We start from the raw sequence: 22,541 nt of genomic DNA on the forward strand, positions 1-22,541 counted from the left end.
TCAGCCTATGCCTCCCTCCAGTCCCTGGGACTTCCTGGCACTGACGGAAACATGGATCACCACAGATAACACTGCTACTCCTACTGCTCTCTCTTCGTCCGCCCACGTGTTCTCGCACACCCCGAGAGCTTCTGGTCAGAGGGGTGGGTGGCAGGGATCCTCATCTCTCCCAAGTGGTCATTCTCTCTCTCCCCTTACCCATCTATCTATCGCCTCCTTTGAATTCCATGCTGTCACAGTTACCAGCCCTTTCAAGCTTAACATCCTTATCATTTATCGCCCTCCAGGTTCCCTCGGAGAGTTCATCAATGAGCTTGATGCCTTGATAAGCTCCTTTCCTGAGGACGGCTCACCTCTCACAGTCCTGGGAGGGGGACTTTAACCTCCCCACGTCTACCTTTGACTCATTCCTCTCTGCCTCCTTCTTTCCACTCCTCTCCTCTTTTTGACCTCACCCCTCACCTTCCCCCTACTCACAAGGCAGGCAATGACGGTGGGACCTCATCTTTACTAGATGCTGTTCTTCCACTAACCTCATTGCAACTCCTCCAAGGTGGGATGGACCACTACCTTGTATCCTTTTCCCTCTGGGCTCTCATCCCACACTGCCCCTAGAGGTGGGATGGTAGAGGTCCCAACCTTCGCTCTCTCTCCCCCGCTACTCTCTCCTCTTCCATCCTATCATCTCTTCCCTCTGCTCATACCTTCTCCAACCTTTCTCCTGATTCTGCCTCCTCAACCCTCCTCTCTTCCCTTTCTGCATCCTTTGACTCTCTATGTCCCCTATCCTCCAGGCCGTGCTCGGTCCTCCCCTCCCGCTCCGTGGCTCGATGACTCATTGCGAGCTCACAGAACAGAGCTCCGGGCAGCCGAGGGAAATGGAGGAAAACTCGCCTCCCTGCGGACCTGGCATCCTTTCACTCCCTCCTCTCTACATTTTCCTCCTCTGTCTCTGCTGCTAAAGCCACTTTCTACCACTCTAAATTCCAAGCATCTGCCTCTAACCCTAGGAAGCTCTTTGCCACCTTCTCCTCCCTCCTGAATCCTCCTCCCCCCTCCTCCCTCTCTGCAGATGACTGAGGGGTCAACCATTTTGAAAAGAAGGTCGACGACATCCGATCCTCGTTTGCTAAGTCAAACGACACCGCTGGTTCTGCTCACACTGCCCTACCCTGTGCTCTGACCTCTTTCTCCCCTCTCTCCAGATGAAATCTCGCTTCTTGTGACGGCCGGCCGCCCAACAACCTGCCCGCCGAGGGGTGGGATCCCTCCTCTCTTCTCCAGACCATTTCCGGGGACCTTCTCCCTTACCTCACCTCGCTCATCAACTCATCCCTGACCGCTGGGACGTCCCTTCCGTCTTCAAGAGAGCGAGAGTTGCACCCCTTCTGAAAAAACCTACACTCGATCCCTCCGATGTCAACAACTACAGACCAGTATCCCTTCTTTCTTTTCTCTCCAAAACTCTTGAACGTGGCCCTTGGCCAGCTCTCCCGCTATCTCTCTCAGAATGACCTTCTTGATCCAAATCAGTCAGGTTTCAAGACTAGTCATTCAACTGAGACTGGGATTCTCTGCATCACGGAGGGCTCCGCACTGGGAAAGCTAACTCTGAGGGGTCCTCTGCTCTCATCCTTCTAGACCTATCGGCTGCCTTCGATACTGTGAACCATCAGATCCTGGGCTCCACCCTCTCCGAGTTGGGCATCTCCGGCGCGGCCCACGCTGGATTGCGATCCTACCTGACAGGTCGCTCCTACCAGGTGGCGTGGCGAGAATCTGTCTCCTCGCCACGCGCTGGCTCACCACTGGTGTCCCCCAGGGCTCTGTTCTAGGCCCTCTCCTATTCTCGCTATACACCAAGTCACTTGGCTCTGTCATAACCTCACATGGTCTCTCCTATCATTGCTATGCAGAGACACACAATTAATCTTCTCCTTTCCCCTTCTGATGACCAGGTGGGATGCATCTCTGCATGTCTGGCAGACATATCAGTGTGGATGACGGATCACCACCTCAAGCTGAACCTCGGCAAGACGGAGCTGCTCTTCCTCCCGGGGAAGGACTGCCCGCTCCATGATCTCGCCATCACTGTTGACAACTCCATTGTGTCCTCCTCCCAGAGCGCTAAGAACCTTGGCGTGATCCTGGACAACACCCTGGGGTGGGGACCAACATCATGGCGGTGGCCCGTTCCTGTAGGTTCATGCTCTACAACATCCGCAGAGTACGACCCTGCCTCACACAGGAAGCGGCGCAGGTCCTAATCCAGGCACTTGTCATCTCCCGTCTGGATTACTGCAACTCGCTGTTGGTTGGGCTCCTGCCTGTGCCATTAAACCCCTACAACTCATCCAGAACGCCGCAGCCCGTCTGGTGTTCAACCTTCCCAAGATGGGCTCACGTCACCCCGCTCCTCCGCTCTCTCCACTGGCTCCAGTTGGGAAGCTGCATGGCTGAGGGGCTGGGACAAGACCATGGTGCTTGCCTACGGAGCTGAGGGTGGGATGGGCACCGCAGTACCTCCAGGCTCTGATCAGGCCCTACACCCAAGCAAGGGCACTGCGTTCATCCACCTCTGGCCTGCTCGCTCCCTACCATTGAGGGTACAGGCTGAGGGCTCAGCCCAGTCAAAATGGGCTGCTCTGGCCCCCAATGGTGGAACAAACTCCCTCACGACGCCAGGACAGCGGAGTCAATCACCACCTTGGGGAGACACCTGAAACCCCACCTCTTCAAGGAATACCTAGGATAGGATAAGTAATCCTTCTCACCACCCCCCTTAATGATTTAGATGCACTATTGTAAAATGTACGCTAAAGGTGTAAAAACACCATATATTTGTCCTCTGAAGAGGGGGGTGGGTCAACTATGTGGCATATCAAATAGCTGATTGAACAGCATGATCATTACACATGTGCACCTTGTGCTGGGGACAATAAAAGGCAACTCTAAAGTGTGCAGTTGTCACAACTCAATGCCACAGAGAGGTCTCAAGTTGAGGGAGTGTACAATTGGCATGCTGACTGCAAAAATGTCCACCAAAGCTATTGCCAGAAAATGTGATGTTAATTTCTTTACCATAAGTCATTGCAGAGAATTTGGCAGTCCATCCAACCGGCCTCAGAACCGCAGGTGTCGTGTGGTTTGCTGATGTCAACGTTGTGAACAGAGTGCCCCATGGTGGCAGTGGGGTTATGGTATGGGCAGGCATAAGCTACGGACAACGAACACCATCGCATTTTATTGATGGCAATTTGAATGAACAGAGATACCATGGGGAGATCCTGAGGCCCATTGTCGTGCCATTCATCCACCGTCATCGCCTCATGTTTCAGCATGATAAAGCACGGCCCCATGCTGCAAGGATCTGGACACAATTACTGGAAGCTGAAAATCTCCCCAGTTCTTCCATTCTCACCAGACACCCGTTGAGTATGTTTGGATGCTGTGGATCGACGTGTACGACGACGCGTTCCTGCCAATATCCAGGAACTTCACAGTCATTGAAGAGGAGTGGGACAACATTCCACAAGCAACAGCCTGATCAACTCTATGTGAAGGAGATGTGTCGCGCTGCTTGAGGCAAATGGTGGTCACACCAGATACTGACTGGTTCTCTGATCCACGCCCCTGTTTTTCTGTTTTGTTTTTGTAAGGTACCTGTGACCAACAGATGCATATCTGTATTCCCAGTCAAGTGAAATCCATAGATTAGGTCCTGATTAATTTATTTCCATTGACTGACTTTCTTAGAGTTCATATAACTAAATCTTTGAAATTGTTGCAAGTTACATGTAAGGAAGTTTCACAAGACCGTAGCGATAGCTTGGCACATGAATATTATTAGAATATGGCAAATTATTGCGTTTGATCCATGCGGGTTTTCACGGGCTACCAGAGGCATGAGTCATCGCTGGGAGGGCTACCTGAGGCATGAAACATCGCTGGGAGGGCTACCTGAGGCATGAAACATCGCTGGGAGGGCTACCTGAGGCATGAAACATCGCTGGGAGGGCTACCTGAGGCATGAAACATCGCTGGGAGGGCTACCTGAGGCATGAAACATCGCTGGGAGGGCTACCTGAGGCATGAAACATCACTGGGAGGGCTACCTGAGGCATGAGTCATCGCTGGGAGGGCTACTGACCTCCTCCGGAGGTAGTCAGGTGCCCAGGCAGCACAAGTCTCATCTTTTAACCAATCAGAGCAGCTCTTTTGCCAATACCCGGGTAAAACATCAGAATTAGGCTGACTAAACGCAGCCAAAGTAAAATAAATCATCTGTCAAATAACTTGCACACAAGGAGGGATCAGGAAATCTGGTCACAATGCGTAGACAGTGGATAAGAGACATTTTAATACCATGTGGAGACACTTTTCTGAAAATGTGGGACAATCAGAATGTGGCCAAGAAGAAGACACAGGAGATGCCAGATATCAACAAAGCTTATGACAGAGGTGCAGGACAACAACTCACAGGCCAGACAGGATATGAGTATTTATTGCATAAAATACTAAATAAAAAAGCAACAAATGGTCTGAATAATCCTAAAGTGAAGCTGTGCAGAGCTGAGTGGTCAGATCTGTGGAATAGAAACAGTCACTTGACTATGATTGGTGGACAGTCACTTGTCTGGAAACTGTCTGTCCTCCTTGTGCCTGTGTGGAATGTGGGCCCCCCCACCGGAACTGGTTCTGGGCAGGTCCATCTTCCTGGTAGAACTGGTTCCACTAGTCCAGTCAGGGACGGTGTGTGGCAGTAAGGGTGAGTAAGGCAAGTCCAGTCTCACGTCCCTCTGCCCACGTCGTGGTAGTACAGGTTAGCACAGAGACACAGCAGCATGATGGAGGCCAGCATGTAGTAGATTAACTTCCTGAACTTCGGATCCAAGTCCCCCTGCCGGTACCAGACAATCTACAGGAGGAAGACGACAGTCAGCCTAACCCCTGCCGGTACCAGACAATCTACAGGAGGAAGACGACAGTCAGCCTAACCCCTGCCGGTACCCGACCCCAAGTCCCCCTGCCGGTACCCGACCCCAAGTCCCCCCTGCCGGTACCCAAACCTGACCCCAAGTCCCCCCTGCCGGTACCCAAACCTAACCCCACGTCCCCCTGCCGGTACCAGACAAACTACAGGAGGAAGACGACAGTCAGCCTAACACCTACCGGTAGCCAACCCACGTACCCCTGCCGGTACCCAACCCCAAGTCCCCCTGCCGGTACCCAAACCCAACCCCAAGTCCCCCTGCCGGTATCCAAACCTAACCCCAAGTCCCCCTGCCGGTACCCGACCCCACCCCCTCCTGCCGGTACCCGACCCCACGTCCCCCTGCCGGTACCCGACCCCACGTCCCCCTGCCGGTACCCAACCCCACCCCAAGTCCAACAGCCGGTTCCCCACCCCAAGTCCCCCTGCCGGTACCCAACCCCACCCCAAGTCCCCCTGCCGGTACCCAACCCCACCCCAAGTCCCCCTGCCGGTACCCAACCCCAAGTCCCCCTGCCGGTACCCAACCCCACCCCAAGTCCCCCTGCCGGTTCCCAAACCCACCCCCACATCCCCCTGCCGGTTCCCGACCCCCCCACGTCCCCTTGCCAGTTCCCAACCCCAAGTCCCCCTGCCGGTACCCGACCCCACCCCAAGTCCCCCTGCCGGTACCCGACCCCACCCCAAGTCCCCCTGCCGGTACCCCACCCCAAGTCCCTCTGCCGGTACCCCACCCCAAGTCCCCCTGCCGGTACCCAACCCCAAGTCCCCCTGCCGGTACCCAACCCCAAGTCCCCCTGCCGGTACCCGACCCCACCCCAAGTCCCCCTGCCGGTACCCCACCCCACCCCAAGTCCCTCTGCCGGTACCCCACCCCACCCCAAGTCCCTCTGCCGGTACCCCACCCCAAGTCCCCCTGCCGGTACCCCACCCCAAGTCCCCCTGCCGGTACCCCACCCCAAGTCCCCCTGCCGGTACGGTACCCCACCCCAAGTCCCCCTGCCGGTACCCAACTCCACCCCAAGTCCCCCTGCCGGTACCCAACCCCACCCCAAGTCCCCCTGCCGGTACCCGACCCCACCCCAAGTCCCCCTGCCGGTACCCAACCCCACCCCAAGTCCCCCTGCCGGTACCCAACCCCACGTCCCCCTGCCGGTTCCCAACCCCAAGTCCCCCTGCCGGTTCCCGACCCCAAGTCCCCCTGCCGGTACCCGACCCAAAGTCGCCCTGCCGGTACCCGACCCCACCCCAAGTCGCCCTGCCGGTACCCCACCCCAAGTCCCCCTGCCGGTACCCAACCCCAAGTCCCCCTGCCGGTACCCCACCCCAAGTCCCCCTGCCGGTACCCCACCCCAAGTCCCCCTGCCGGTACCCAACCCCAAGTCCCCCTGCCGGTACCCAACCCCAAGTCCCCCTGCCGGTACCCAACCCCAAGTCCCCCTGCCGGTACCCAACCCAAGTCCCCCTGCCGGTACCCAACCCCACCCCAAGTCCCCCTGCCGGCTCCCCACGTCCCCCTGCCGGTTCCCCACGTCCCCCTGCCGGTTCCCAACCCCACCCCCACGTCCCCCTGCCGGTACCCAACCCCACGTCCCCCTGCCGGTACCCAACCCCACCCCCACGTCCCCCTGCCGGTACCCAACCCCACCCCCCCCTGCCGGTACCTAACCCACATCACCTTGCCGGTACCCAACCCACGTCCCCCTGCCAGTACCTAACCGTAACCCACATCACCTTGCCGGTACCCAACCCACGTCCCCCTGCCAGTACCTAACCGTAACCCACGTCCCCCTGCCGGTACCTAACCGTAACCCACGTCCCCCTGCCGGTACCAGAAGATCTACAGGAGGGAGATATTTATCCTCTTCAGACCCAAAGAAAGCAGTGTGTACTCACCAGCACCATGGCCGAGCCGCAGGTCAGCAGGATACAGAAAGCCAAGAAGACGTTGAGTGGCCAGGGAGGCAACGAGGGAAACAGGAATGAACTGATCACTGTTACCTAGGGAACACAATCACCACCTAACTGATCAAATTGAAACAACAAGACAAAAGGCCCTTCAAATCAGTGGGTGATCTGGTAAGTGGGTGATCTGGTCAGCATGAAACTACCAGGACCAGCAGAGACACACCTCTCACAGTATGGAACTACCAGGACTAGCACACTGTGGAAAACCTGAAACAATCACATCCTCACCCCTCATTGGAGGACCTGAAATATTTCAAGTATGTATTCACTCCACCCTTCATAAGGCCACAGATCACCCTTCAGACATCCACAGATCACCCTTCAGACATCCACAGATCACCCTTCAGACATCCACAGATCACCCTTCAGAAGGCCACAGATCACCCTTCAGAAGGCCACAGATCACCCTTCAGAAGGCCACAGATCACCCTTCAGAAGGCCACAGATCACCCTTCAGAAGGCCACAGATCACCCTTCAGAAGGCCACAGATCACCCTTCAGAAGGCCACAGATCACCCTTCAGAAGGCCACAGATCACCCTTCAGAAGGCCACAGATCACCCTTCAGAAGGCCACAGATCACCCTTCAGAAGGCCACAGATCACCCTTCATAAGGCCACAGATCACCCTTCATAAGGCCACAGATCACCCTTCATAAGGCCACAGATCACCCTTCAGAAGGCCACAGATCAACCCATCTTTCCCAGTATATTCTACCATTTCCTCTCCCAATTCCTTTTTTTACTAGGCAAGTTAAGAACAAATCCTTTTTTAAAAAAAAGCCTTTTTTCTTCCCAATTTCCTAATATCTAATTGGTAGTTACAGTCTTGTCTCATCGCTGCAACTCCCGTACGGACTCGGGAGAGGCGAAGGTCGAGAGCCATGCGTCCTCCGAAACACAACCCAACCAAGCCGCACTGCTTCTTGACACAATGCACATCCAACCCGGAAGCCTGCAACACCAATGTGTCGGAGGAAACACCATACACCTGACGACCTGGTCAGGGTGCACTGCACCCAGCCCGCCACAGGAGTCGCTAGTGCGCAATGAGACAAGGATGTCCCTCCCGGCCGACGCTGGGCCAATTGTGCATCGCTCCATGGACCTCCCGGTCATGGCCGGCTGCGACAGAGCCTGGGCTCGAACCCAGAATCTCTGGTGGCACAGTGAGCACTGCGATGCAGTGCCTTTGACCACTGCACCACCCGGGAGGAACCAAGAACACATTCTTATTTACAATGACAACCATTGAACAGTGGGTTAACTGCCTTGTTCAGGGGCAGAACAACAGATGTTTACCTTGTCAGCTCAGGGACTCAATCCAGCAACCTTTCGGTAACTAGCACAGCGCTCTAACCACTAGGCTAGTGTAGTCATTCATGTTTAACAGTATTACTGTGCAGAGTGAGTCCAACTTGTGTGACTTGTTAAGCACATTTTTACTCCTGAACTTATTTAGGCCATAACAAATGGGTAGAAAACGTACAAAACATTCCACATTCTCATTTTTTATTAAAATTTGTAAAAAATGTCTAAAAACACAATACCATTATGGGGTATTGTGTGTAGGTCAGTGACACAAAACATTTAATGTAATCCATTTTAAATTCAGGCTGTAACAACAACATGTGGAAACAGTCCAGGGGTACTTACTACAACGAGCAGGGATGTCAGTCCTCCGACCACCAGGTTGATGGCTCTGTCCTGCAAGGGAAAGAGGACATTACATGAGACCAGCCGATAACACACACTGTGGCGGTCATGACATTTTGTCAGCCAGTTAGTCATGCAAAAGACTGCTGGTCTCACGGTAATTGACATAAACATGTTTAGCATCTCCAGGCCTCCACACATACAAGCCGCTGATTGGAACATCTACATTTAGAAACTGTGATGTTCATGCCCATATTGTAAATCAGCGTCATTAAACCTCCTCGACCCTAAACCAGCATCACTACTCTGGACGGTTCTGACTTAGAATATGTGGACAACTACAAATACCTAGGTGTCTGGTTAGACTGTGAACTCTCCTTCCAGACTCACATGGACAAAGGGGGCGTTGTTGGGGCTGTGTTTCTGGACCTAAGGAAGGCTTTTGATACTGTTAACCATGAGATTCTCATCACAAAATTGTCAAAGTTCAACTTTTCCCCCGATGCCTTGAGATGGATGAAATCATACCTTGAAGGCAGAGCTCAGTGTGTCAGAGTGAGCAATGAGCTGTCGCCCTATCGTAGCTATGATGTGGGCGTGCCCCAAGGGTCAATACTGGGGCCCCTCCTGTTCAGCCTGTACATTAATGATCTGCCTTCTGTCTGTACTGGGTCTGAAGTTCAAATGTATGCAGATGACATAGTGATATATGTGCATGCAAAGAGCAACCAACAAGCTGCACAAGAACTCACTACTGTAATGGTCCAGGTTACAAAGTGGCTCAGTGACTCACTACTGTAATGGTCCAGGTTACAATGTGACTCAGTGACTCACTACTGTAATGGTCCAGGTTACAAAGTGACTCACTACTGTAATGGTCCAGGTTACAAAGTGGCTCAGTGACTCGTGTTTGCATGTTCTTCAAAGAGGGCAACAGATGTCTATGTGTCAGGGGAGAAGCTCCAGGTGGTTTCTGATTTTAAGTACCTTGGCATCATACTTGATTCCAACCTCTCTCTTAAAAATCATGTGAAAAGGTCATTCAAATAGCCAAATTCAACCTAGCTAATTTCCAATTTATATGAAATTGTTTGACTACAGAGGTAGCAAAACTGTACTTCAAATCTATGATTCTTCCCCACTTAACATACTGCTTGACTAGTTGGGCCCAAGCTTGCTGTATTAAAACCTATTCAGTCTGTCTACAAACAGGCTCTCAAAGTGCTTGATAGGAAGCCCAATAGCCATCATCACTGTTACATCCTCAAAAAGCATGAGCTTCTGAGTTGGGAAAAGCTTATGCAATACACTGACACATGTCTTGTTTTCAAGATCCTAAACGGCCTGGCTCCCCCTCCACTCAGTATTTATGTTAAACAGAAAACCCAAACATATGGCAGCAGATCCACAAGGTCTGCCATGAGAGGTGACTGTATAGTTCCCTTAAGGAAAAGCACCTTTAGTAAATCCGTTTTCTCTGTGAGAGCTTCCCATGTCTGGAATACACTGCCATCAGACACACAACTGCACCACATATCACACTTTCACAAGATGCATGAAGACATGACTAAAGGCCATTTTGTCTTGCTGCTTTTTGTGAACATAATCAGTGAACATAATCCCTAGCTGTGTGTTGCCGCTTTCCATGTTGTCTGTAGCTTGTGATGTGTGGAAACACTTAGTTGCTTTTATGAATTTTGTCTTGCTGCTTTTTGTTCTGTCTGTATGCTACGTCTTGCTTGCCCTATGTTGCTCTGTTTGTATGCTACGTCTTGCTTGCCCTATGTTGCTCTGCGTGTGCTCACTGCTCAAAGATTGTCTATTGTAATTGTTTTTAATAACCTGCCCAGGGACTGCGGTTGAAAATTAGCCGGCTGGCTAAAACCGTCACTTTTACTGAAATGTTGATTAATGTGCACTGTCCCTGTAAAAATAAAATAAACTCAAACATTAAGCATCTCCAATCCAAAATGAAATGAGCATCCTTCACTCATGCTGCCAAACATACCCTCGTAAAACTGACCATCCTTCCGATCCTCGACGATGTAATTTATAAAATAGCCTCCAACACTCTACTCAGCAAATTGGATGCAGTCTTACACAGTGCCATCCGTTTTGTCACCAAAGCCCCATATACTACCCACCACTGCGACCTGTATGCTCTCGTTGGCTGGCCCTCGCTTCATATTTGTCGCCAAACCCACTGTCTCCAGGTCATCTATAAGTCTTTGCTAGGTTAAGCCCCGCCTTATCTCAACTCACTGGTCACCATAGCAGCACCCACCCGTAGCACACGCTCCAGCAGGTATATTTCACTGTAGTTGGTGAACCAAGCGAAGCAGTCATTTGAGAAACCAAGGCTGTTAAGTCTGCTGATAAGAATGTGGTGATTGATGGAGTCAAACCTTGGCCAGGTCCTATGCCCTAGTTTCAGAGTTATTTGGAACAGGTCCTATGCCCTAGGTTCAGAGTTATTTGGAACAGGTCCTATGCCCTAGGTTCAGAGTTATTTGGAACAGGTCCTATGCCCTAGGTTCAGAGTTATTTGGAACAGGTCCTATGCCCTAGGTTCAGTTATTTGAAACAGGTCCTATGCCCTAGGGTCAGAGTTATTTGAAACAGGTCCTATGCCCTAGGTTGAGTTATTTGGAACAGGTCCTATGCCCTAGGTTGAGTTATTTGGAACAGGTCCTATGCCCTAGGTTCAGAGTTATTTGAAACAGGTCCTATGCCCTAGGGTCAGAGTTATTTGAAACAGGTCCTATGCCCTAGGTTCAGAGTTATTTGAAACAGGTCCTATGCCCTAGGTTCAGAGTTATTTGGAACAGGTCCTATGCCCTAGGTTCAGAGTTATTTGGAACAGGTCCTAGTTTCAGAGTTATTTGGAACAGGTCCTATGCCCTAGGTTCAGAGTTATTTGAAACAGGTCCTATGCCCTAGGTTCAGAGTTATTTGAAACAGGTCCTATGCCCTAGGTTCAGAGTTATTTGGAACAGGTCCTATGCCCTAGGTTCAGAGTTATTTGAAACAGGTCCTATGCCCTAGTTTCAGAGGTATTTGAAACAGGTCCTATGCCCAAGTTTGAGTTATTTGGAACAGGTCCTATGCCCTAGGTTCAGAGTTATTTGAAACAGGTCCTATGCCCTAGGTTCAGAGTTATTTGGAACAGGTCCTATGCCCTAGGTTCAGAGTTATTTGGAACAGGTCCTATGCCCTAGGTTCAGAGTTATTTGGAACAGGTCCTATGCCCTAGGTTCAGAGTTATTTGGAACAGGTCCTATGCCCTAGGTTCAGAGTTATTTGGAACAGGTCCTATGCCCTAGGTTCAGAGTTATTTGGAACAGGTCCTATGCCCTAGGTTCAGAGTTATTTGGAACAGGTCCTATGCCCTAGGTTCAGAGTTATTTGGAACAGGTCCTATGCCCTAGGTTCAGAGTTATTTGGAACAGGTCCTATGCCCTAGGTTCAGAGTTATTTGGAACAGGTCCTATGCCCTAGGTTCAGAGTTATTTGGAACAGGTCCTAGTTTCAGAGTTATTTGGAACAGGTCCTATGCCCTAGGTTCAGAGTTATTTGGAACAGGTCCTATGCCCTAGGTTCAGAGTTATTTGGAACAGGTCCTATGCCCTAGTTTCAGAGTTATTTGGAACAGGTCCTATGCCCTAGGTTCAGAGTTATTTGGAACAGGTCCTATGCCCTAGGTTGAGTTATTTGGAACAGGTCCTATGCCCTAGGTTCAGAGTTATTTGGAACAGGTCCTATGCCCTAGGTTCAGAGTTATTTGAAACAGGTCCTATGCCCTAGGTTCAGAGTTATTTGGCAACTGTAGTTTTGAATGATACAAACCTTAGAATGACCTAGAAAAACAACATATGGGCTGCTTGATGTGACTTGGCTATTGATAATTTGAGAACATTGCAGAGAAAGCTTGCCCTCTGTTCCTTGCCTAAGGCTGCACATGCGGTTCTCTCAACAACTGATCATATTGTCACCCATCTGACTATTCGCAATTTCATCTAGTCTTTATTAATACAGTGCATTTGGAAAGTGTTCAGACCCCTCAACTTTTCCCACATTGTTAGGTTACAGCCGTATTCTACAATTGTTTCAATAGTTTTTCCCCTTCAATCCACACACAATACCCTATGACGACAAAGCATAAAACAGGTTTAGATATATTTCCAATTCTGTTATTGTAGCAAATGTATAACATTTACATTAGTATTCAGACCCTTTACTCAGTACTTGGTTGAAGCACCTTTGGCAGCAATTACAGCCTCGAGTCTTCTCGGGTCTGACGCTACAAGCTTGGCATACCTGTATTTAGGGAGTTTCTCCCATTCTTCTTTGCAGATCCTCTCAATCTCTGTCAGATTGGATGGGGAGCGTTGCTGCACAGCTATTTTCTGGTCTCCCCAGAGATGTTCAAATTGGGTTCAAGTCCAGGCTCTGGCTGGGCCACTCATGGACATTGAGACTTGTCCAGAAGTTGCACCTTCGCCCCAGTCTGAGGTCCTGAGCAGGTTTTCCTCAAGGTACTTTCCTCCATTCATCTTTCCCTCAATCCTGACATCCCCACAGCATGATGCTGCCACCACCATGCTTCACAGTAGGTATGGTGACAGGTTTCCTCCAGACATGATGCTTGGCATTCAGGCCACAGAGTTCAATCTTGGTTTCATCAAACCAGAGAATCTTGTTTCTCATGGTCTGAGTCTTTAGGTGCCTTTTGCCAACTCCAAGCGGGCGGTCATGTGTGCCTTTTACTGAGGAGTGGCTTCCATCTGACCACCCTACCATAAAGGCCTGATTGGTGGAGTTCTGCAGAGAAGGTTGTCCATCTTGAAGGTTCTCCCATGTCCACAGAGGAACTATAGGTGATCTGTCAGTGACCATCTTGGTCACCTCCCTGACCAAGGCTCTTCTCTCTCGATTGCTCAGTTTGGCCAGGCGGCCAGCTCTAGGAAGAGTCTTTGTGGTTCCAAACTTCTTCCATTTAAGAATGATGGAGGCCACTGTGTTCTTGGAGCCTTCAGTGCTGCAGAAATGTTTGGGTACCCTTCCCCAGATCTGTGTCTCGACACAATCCTCTCTCTATGGACAATTCCTTCAACCTCATGGCTTGGGCTTTGCTCTGACATGCACTGTCAACTGTGGGACCGTTCTCTCCCAGACTCATGGATCGACATGTTGGAGTATAGGCTCGACCAGTTATGTACCAAAGACATCTTAAATCAGTTTTTTAAAATGTTTTTTTTCTGCCATGTGCAATATGCGATATGTATTGTATAACAGAACAATCATTATTTTAATACAGTTTTTTGGGGGGGTGGGGGCTCATATACAGGCCTATGAATGAGCTTTCAGATGGTCTATGGGTGTTCTGAATTAATCATCACCTTAGAAAGCACTGTCCATTTCATTGTGTTGGGCTTTGTGACAGCATCCACAACGACCATGTTATACACTGGTTCAACCTGCTGTTGAACTTCTTTCTTCGAATTGATCATCACAGTGAGGTGAGTTGTAAAAGCATGATACTGTTGTGATGATAAGTGTTTGATTGTCATTGATGTCAGAGTGGTTAGAGGGACATGGAGCCATTAGGACCCGATGGTTAGAGGGACATGGAGCCATTAGGAGCCGATGGTTAGAGGGACATGGAGCCATTAGGACCTGATGGTTAGAGGGACATGGAGCCATTAGGACCCGATGGTTAGAGGGACATGGAGCCATTAGGTCCTGATGGTTGTTAGTGAGTTAGGTACTACCAACACATGTCCAGAGTGCAGAAGAGGAGACTCAAGACTGTGGGTGTGGCGGTAATATGGTCACCGCAACAGCCGTACACACACACACACACACACACACACACACACACACACACACACACACACACACGTACCCGAGCAGAGGTTTCTCCAAACAGCAGTCTGTTGTCAAGGCCGCTGGTGCCATATGTTCTGGTGGTGAAATCATTGGTAGTGAAGTCATCCATGGCTCAGCAGCTCCACCCCATGGACACACAGAGGAACTGCATGCTAATGGCTCCACAGGGGCAGGCCTTACCGGACAGGAAGCAGGGCCAGCCAACCAGATGCCTGACCTGAAGGGTGGGAGGAATAGGAGAGGGAAGTTAATAGCCTGTCCCTCACCCCATAAAGGGACTGGCTAAAACACCCCCTCCCATACTTTCCTTTCTGATTCCCCCTATTCCTTTACCTCGTCTCTCTCCTTGATCCCCTCTCATCTCTGCCCCCAGCCCAATCTCAAATCCCCCCCTAGACGTTGTCATGTTTTCTTCTCTAGCCCAGCTCTACCCTAGCTCCAGTCCAGCTCTACCCTAGCTCTAGCCCAGCTCCAGCCCAGCTCTACCCTAGCTCCAGTCCAGCTCTACCCTAGCTCTACCCTAGCTCCAGTCCAGCTCTACCCTAGCTCTAGCCCAGCTCTACCCTAGCTCCTTCCTGTTTGGCCCTGTCCGGGGGTGTCCTCGGATGGGGCCACAGTATCTCCTGACCCCTCCTGTCTCAGCCTCCAGTATTTATGCTGCAGTAATTTATGTGTCGGGGGCTAGGGTCAGTTTGTTATATCTGGAGTACTTCTCCTGTCCAATTCGGTGTCCTGTGTGAATCTAAGTGTACGTTCTCTAATTCTCTCCTTCTCCCTTTCTTTCTCTCTTTCGGAGGACCTGAGCCCTAGGACCATGCCCCAGGACTACCTGACATGATGACTCCTTGCTGTCCCCAGTCCACCTGGCCGTGCTGCTGCTCCAGTTTCAACTGTTCTGCCTTATTATTCGACCATGCTGGTCATTTATGAACATTTGAACATCTTGGCCATGTTCTGTTATAATCTCCACCTGGCACAGCCAGAAGAGGACTGGCCACCCCACATAGCCTGGTTCCTCTCTAGGTTTCTTCCTAGGTTTTGGCCTTTCTAGGGAGTTTTTCCTAGCCACCGTGCTTCTACACCTGCATTGCTTGCTGTTTGGGGTTTTAGGCTGGGTTTCTGTACAGCACTTTGAGATATCAGCTGATGTACGAAGGGCTATATAAATAAATTTTATTTGATTTGATCTAGCCCAGCTCTACCCTAGCTCCAGTCCATCTCTTGCCCAGCTCTACCCTAACTCTAGCCCAGCTCTACCCTAGCTCCAGTCCAGCTCTACCCAAGCTCCAGTCCAGCTCTACCCAAGCTCCAGTCCAGCTCTACCCAAGCTCTAGCCCAGCCCCGCTCTAGCCCAGCTCAATCCCACCCCAGCTCTACCCCAGCTCTACCCCAGCCCAGCTCTACCCTAGCTCTAGCTCAGCCCTACCCTAGCTCGAGCCCAGCTCGAGCCCAGCTCTACCCTAGCTCTAGCCTAGCTCTAGCCCAGCCCTACCCCAGCAGTATGTTACTGCACGAACCAGAATACCATTCTAGGCCAGCTCTACCCTAAGCCCTAGCCCAGCTCTACCCTAGCTCTAACCCTATCCCAGCCCTACCCTAGCTCTAGCCTAAGCCCTAGCCCAGCTCTTCCCTAACCTACCCCAGCTCTACCCCGAGCCCAGCTCTAGCCCAGCAGTATGTTACTGCACGGTGCAGAAGACCATTCTAGGCCAGAGAGCAGAGACCATTTCCTGTTGCAACAACATTCTGGGTGAAAAGGCAGAATTCCTGAGGCAGCTTTGTGCTCCAAACCCACAAGAAACAAGAGGTCCATTATGACATGGGAACTAGCTGCTACTCTCTAGCCTCCAGCTCCATCCCAGCCTGGGCTACATAACACATGATAACCCTAAGAGCTGCTGCATGGGATCATGTGAACAGCTACACTGAAAACAACAGCAATCCGCCAACCGGAGTCTAAATGGCCTTGCTAGTTACAAACATTTTTATATATTTTTATATATATAGCCTGCCGGGCTATATATATATATATATTTAACTAGGCAAGTCAGTTAAATATTTTATTTGACAATGACGGCCTACCGGGGAACAGTGGGTTAACTGCCTTGTTCAGGGGCAGAACGACAGATACCTGCCTCCCCAACCTGCCGGACTACCTGCCGCCCCAACCTGCCGGACTACCTGCCTCCCCAACCTGCCGGGCTACCTGCCGGGCTACCTGCCGCCCCAACCTGCCGGGCTACCTGCCGCCCCAACCTGCCGCCCCAACCTGCAGGGCTACCTGCCTCCCCAACCTGCCGGGCTACCTGCCTCCTCAACCTGCCGGGCTACCTGCCGCCCCAACCTGCCGGGCTACCTGCCGCCCCAACCTGCCGGGCTACCTGCCGGGCTACCTGCCTTCCCAACCTGCCGGGCTACCTGCCTCCCCAACCTGCCGGGCTACCTGCCTCCCCAACCTGCCGGGCTACCTGCCGCCCCAACCTGCCGCCCCAACCTGCCGCCCCAACCTGCCGCCCCAACCTGCAGGGCTACCTGCCGCCCCAACCTGCAGGGCTACCTGCCGCCCCAACCTGCCGGGCTACCTGCCGCCCCAACCTGCCGCCCCTACCTGCCGCCCCAACCTGCAGGGCTACCTGCCGCCCCAACCTGCAGGGCTACCTGCCGCCCCAACCTGCCGGGCTACCTGCCTCCCCAACCTGCCGGGCTACCTGCCGCCCCAACCTGCCGCCCCTACCTGCCGCCCCAACCTGCAGGGCTACCTGCCTCCCCAACCTGCCGGGCTACCTGCCTCCCCAACCTGCCGGGCTACCTGCCTCCCCAACCTGCCGGGCTACCTGCCTCCCCAACCTGCCGGGCTACCTGCCTCCCCAACCTGCCGGGCTACCTGCCGCCCCAACCTGCCGCCCCAACCTGCCGCCCCAACCTGCAGGGCTACCTGCCGCCCCAACCTGCAGGGCTACCTGCCGCCCCAACCTGCAGGGCTACCTGCCGCCCCAACCTGCAGGGCTACCTGCCGCCCCAACCTGCAGGGCTACCTGCCGCCCCAACCTGCAGGGCTACCTGCCGCCCCAACCTGCAGGGCTACCTGCCGCCCCAACCTGCAGGGCTACCTGCCGCCCCAACCTGCAGGGCTACCTGCAGGGCCGCCCCAACCTGCAGGGCTACCTGCCGCCCCAACCTGCAGGGCTACCTGCCGCCCCAACCTGCAGGGCTACCTGCCGCCCCAACCTGCAGGGCTACCTGCCGCCCCAACCTGCCGGGCTACCTGCCGCCCCAACCTGCCGGGCTACCTGCCTCGCTACCTGCCGCCCCAACCTGCAGGGCTACCTGCCGCCCCAACCTGCCGGGCTACCTGCCGCCCCAACCTGCCGGGCTACCTGCCTCGCTACCTGCCGCCCCAACCTGCAGGGCTACCTGCCGCCCCAACCTGCCACCCCAACCTGCCACCCCAACCTGCCACCGCTACCTGCCGCCCCAAATCAAATCAAATTGTATTTGTCACATACACATGGTTAGCAGATGTTAATACGAGTGTAGCGAAATGCTTGTGCCTCTAGTTCCGACAATGCAGTAGTAACTAGAGGTCAACCGATTAATCGGAATGGCCGATTAATCAGGGCCGATTTCAAGTTTTCATAACAATCGGAAATCTGTATTTTTGGCCGCCGATTTGCTGATTTGAATTTTTTTTTAATATCTTTATTTAACTAGGCAAGTCAGTCAAAGAACACATTCTTATTTTCCCTGACGGCCTAGGAACGGTGGGTTAACTGTCTCGTTCAGGGGCAGAACGACAGATTTTCCCCTTGTCAGCTCGGGGGATCCAATCTTGCAACCTTTCATTTAACTAGTCCAACACAATAACGACCTGCCTCTCTCTAGTTGCACTCCACAAGGAGCCTGCCTGTTACGAGAATGCAGTAAGCCAAGGTAAGTTGCAAGCTAGCATTAAACTTCTTATAAAAAACAATCATAATCACTAGTTAACTACACATGGTTGATATTACTAGATATTATCTAGCGTGTCCTGCATTGCATATAATCTGACTGAGCATACAAGCATACAAGTATCTGACTGAGCGGTGGTAGGCAGAAGCAGGCGCGTAAACATTCATTCAAACAGCACTTTCATGAGTTTTGCCAGCAGCTCTTCGTTGTGAGTCAAGCCAATGAACTCCCGAGATGAGGCTGGTGTAACCGAAGTGAAATGGCTAGCTAGTTAGCGTGCGCTAAAACGTTTCAAACGTCACTTGCTCTGAGACTTCTAGTAGTTGTTCCAATGCTCTGCATGGGTAACGCTGCTTCGATGTGGTGGCTGTTGTCGTTGTGTTGCTGGTTCGAGCCCAGGGAGGAGCGAGGAGAGGGACGGAAGCTATACTGTTACACTGGCAATACTTTTTATTTTTTTATTTTACCTTTATTTAACCAGGCAAGTCAGTTAAGAACAAATTCTTATTTTCAATGACGGCCTAGGAACAGTGGGTTAACTGCCTGTTCAGGGGCAGAACGACAGATTTGTACCATGTCAGCTCGGGGATTCGTTACTAGTCCAACGCTCTAACCACTAGGCTACCCTGCCGCCCCAGCTACCCTACTAAAGTGCCTATAAGACATCCAATAGTCAAAGGTTAATGAAATTCAAATGGTATAGAGGGAAATAGTCCTATAACAACTACAACCTAAAACTTCTTACCTGGGAATATTGAAGACTCATGTTAAAAGGAACCACCAGCTTTCGTATGTTCTCATGTTCTGAGTGTAACGGATGTGAAACGGCTAGCTTAGTTAGCGGTGGTATGCGCTAAATAGCGTTTCAATCGGTGACGTCACTTGCTCTGAGACCTTGAAGTAGTGGTTCCCCTTGCTCTGCAAGGGCCGCGGCTTTTGTGGAGCGATGGGTAACGATGCTTCGTGGCAACACTTTGTTTTTGCATTATTTAAACTAAATTGAACATGTTTCATTATTTACTTGAGGCTAAATTGATTTTATTGATGTATTATATTAAGTTAAAATAAGTGTTCATTCAGTATTGGGAAACTAACCGGGCTAGGACATACGGGAAACCATACGGGAAACCAACGGGCTAGGACATACGGGAAACCAACCGGCTAGGACATACGGGAAACCAACCGGCTAGGACATACGGGAAACCAACCGGCTAGGACATACGGGAAACCAACTGGGCTAGGACATACGGGAAACCAACCGGCTAGGACATACGGGAAACCAACCGGGCTAGGACACCGGGCTAGGACATACGGACGGGAAACCATACATATGGGAAACCAATCGACTAGGACATACGGGAAACCAACCGGGCTAGGACATACGGGAAACCATACGGGAAACCAACCGGCTAGGACATACGGGAAACCAACCGGCTAGGACATACGGGAAACCAACCGACTAGGACATACGGGAAACCAACCGGCTAGGACATACGGGAAACCAACCGGCTAGGACATACGGGAAACCAACCGGGCTAGGACATACGGGAAACCATACGGGAAACCAACCGGCTAGGACATACGGGAAACCAACCGGCTAGGACATACGGGAAACCAACCGACTAGGACATACGGGAAACCAACCGACTAGGACATACGGGAAACCAACCGGCTAGGACATACGGGAAACCATACGGGAAACCAACCGGCTAGGACATACGGGAAACCAACCGGCTAGGACATACGGGAAACCAACCGGCTAGGACATACGGGAAACCAACCGGCTAGGACATACGGGAAACCAACCGGCTAGGACATACGGGAAACCAACCGACTAGGACATACGGGAAACCAACCGGGCTAGGACATACGGGAAACCAACCGGGCTAGGACATACGGGAAACCATACGGGAAACCAACCGGCTAGGACATACGGGAAACCAACCGGCTAGGACATACGGGAAACCAACCGGCTAGGACATACGGGAAACCAACCGGGCTAAGACATACGTGAAACCATACGGGAAACCAACCGGCTAGGACATACGGGAAACCAACCGGCTAGGACATACGGGAAACCAACCGACTAGGACATACGGGAAACCAACCGACTAGGACATACGGGAAACCAACCGGCTAGGACATACGGGAAACCAACCGGCTAGGACATACGGGAAACCAACCGGCTAGGACATACGGGAAACCAACCGGCTAGGACATACGGGAAACCAACCGGCTAGGACATACGGGAAACCAACCGGGCTAGGACATACGGGAAACCAACCGGGCTAGGACATACGGGAAACCAACCGGCTAGGACATACGGGAAACCAACCGGGCTAGGACATACGGGAACCCAACTGGGCTAGGACATACGGGAAACCAACCGGCTAGGACATACGGGAAACCATACGGGAAACCAACCGGGCTAGGACATATGGGAAACCAACGGGCTAGGACATACGGGAAACCAACCGGGCTAGGACATACGGGAAACCAACGGGCTAGGACATACGGGAAACCAACCGGGCTAGGACATACGGGAAACCAACCGGGCTAGGACATACGGGAAACCAACCGGGCTAGGACATACGGGAAACCAACCGGGCTAGGACATACGGGAAACCAACCAGCTAGGACATACGGGAAACCAACCAGCTAGGACATACGGGAAACCAACCAGCTAGGACATACGGGAAACCAACCAGCTAGGACATACGGGAAACCAACCGGGCTAGGACATACGGGAAACCAACCGGGCTAGGACATACGGGAAACCAACCGGGCTAGGACATACGGGAAACCAACCGGGCTAGCTAAATCACTTGTAAATAGTCAGCTAACAGCTGGTAGTCATTAGGCTTGCTAGCTAGTTTAGCTGTGTTGGGCGCTGACCTCGCAGATCTTAATTTAACATTCATTTTAAACACTCATCAAAGCTCACAAAACAGATCTACGAGTTTAACAGAAGACGGCTAGCTAGTAAGCCTGCTGGTTATCTAACGGCAGTTTGTTACTGATAGCATGTCCGCTAACAATAACACTACTAGGACAGCTCCAATCAGCTGCTCAAAACACCTATTTCAAAGGTTCAACCAAACGTCTACTTTGTTTCAGTGTACTTACGTGTCAGAGCATAATAAGAGGTAGTGTTTCAGATGAATATGTGTCAACTACTTGTCACTTATCCAGTGTCTCCAAAACTTCCAGGAGCAAAATGATTCTGATCGGCTCAACCAGAAATTACAGCCGGGCAGCTTAAAGGGAACGTGACAGTACTCTTAAAGGCAAAATATCTCATTACGCCGATAAACATTTCGGCAAAGAGTTGACATGATTCAATACAGTGTACTAACCTATTTCATTTGATGAGTGTAGATTAATACAAACCTTTTTTAGGGACAGCATTCTGCAGAAATGTTTGTAGAAATCCCAGTGGTGGAAAAAGTACCCAATTTGTCATACTTGAGTAAAAGTATAGATACCTTAATACCTTAAGTAAAAGTCACCCAGTAAAATACTACTTGAGTAAAAGTCTAAAAGTATTTGGTTTTAAATATACTAAAGTATCGCAAGTAAATTTCATTGCTAAAATATACTTAAATATCAAAAGTAAAAGTATAAATTGTTGTTTTGAAAATGTATGTATAGCCAGGGGCACACTCCAACACTCAGACATTATTTACAAAACATACATGTGTTTAGTGAGTCCGCCAGAACATACCCAGTAGGGCTGACCACGCATTCTCTTGATAAGTGTGTAAATTTCACAATTTTCCTGTTCTGCTAAGCATTCAAAATGTAGAGTGCTTTGGGTTGTCAGGGAAAATGTATGGAATAAAAAGTACAATATTATCTTTAGGAATGTAGTGAAGTAAAAGTTGTAAAACATATGAATAGTAAAGCACAGATACCCAGAAAAACTACTTAAGTAGAACTTTGTAGTAATTTTACTGAAATACTTTACACCAGTGGAAAATCCAGTTGTTATATTCATATCATATGAATGATCATTGTAGACTTGTAAGTATATTCATCAGGACCAATACTTAACCCAAATAGTTGTAGTGTTTTACCCACCTGCTAACT

The 22,541-nt window shown here is 51.1% G+C and overlaps 1 protein-coding gene across 1 annotated transcript; it reads right to left on the minus strand.

Moving 5' to 3' along the window:
• Nucleotides 1-4,338: 4,338 nt before the first annotated feature.
• Nucleotides 4,339-21,713, minus strand: tmem243b (transmembrane protein 243, mitochondrial b). The gene is made up of 5 exons (XM_064962454.1): nt 21,579-21,713; nt 14,521-14,721; nt 8,616-8,666; nt 6,890-6,994; nt 4,339-4,918 (listed from the first exon to the last, which is right to left on the minus strand). Exons 2-5 carry the CDS (start codon nt 14,611-14,613, stop codon nt 4,790-4,792), a joined length of 378 nt encoding a protein of 125 aa, XP_064818526.1. The 5' UTR covers nt 14,614-14,721; nt 21,579-21,713; the 3' UTR covers nt 4,339-4,789.
• Between the last annotated feature and the right edge of the window lie 828 nt (nt 21,714-22,541).

Source organism: Oncorhynchus masou, unplaced genomic scaffold (assembly GCF_036934945.1).
Source record: "Oncorhynchus masou masou isolate Uvic2021 unplaced genomic scaffold, UVic_Omas_1.1 unplaced_scaffold_551, whole genome shotgun sequence".
Taxonomy (NCBI): Eukaryota; Metazoa; Chordata; class Actinopteri; order Salmoniformes; family Salmonidae; genus Oncorhynchus; species Oncorhynchus masou.

Coding starts and splice junctions, on each gene's coding strand:
- tmem243b (XM_064962454.1), bottom strand. CDS start 14,613: ATGGATGACTTCACTACCAATGATTTCACCACCAGAACATATGGCACC. Junction 8,667..14,520: donor TTGGAGAAACCTCTGCTCGG/GTACGTGTGTGT, acceptor TTTCCCTTGCAG/GACAGAGCCATCAACCTGGT. Junction 4,919..6,889: donor GCGGCTCGGCCATGGTGCTG/GTGAGTACACAC, acceptor TTCCTCCTGTAG/ATTGTCTGGTACCGGCAGGG.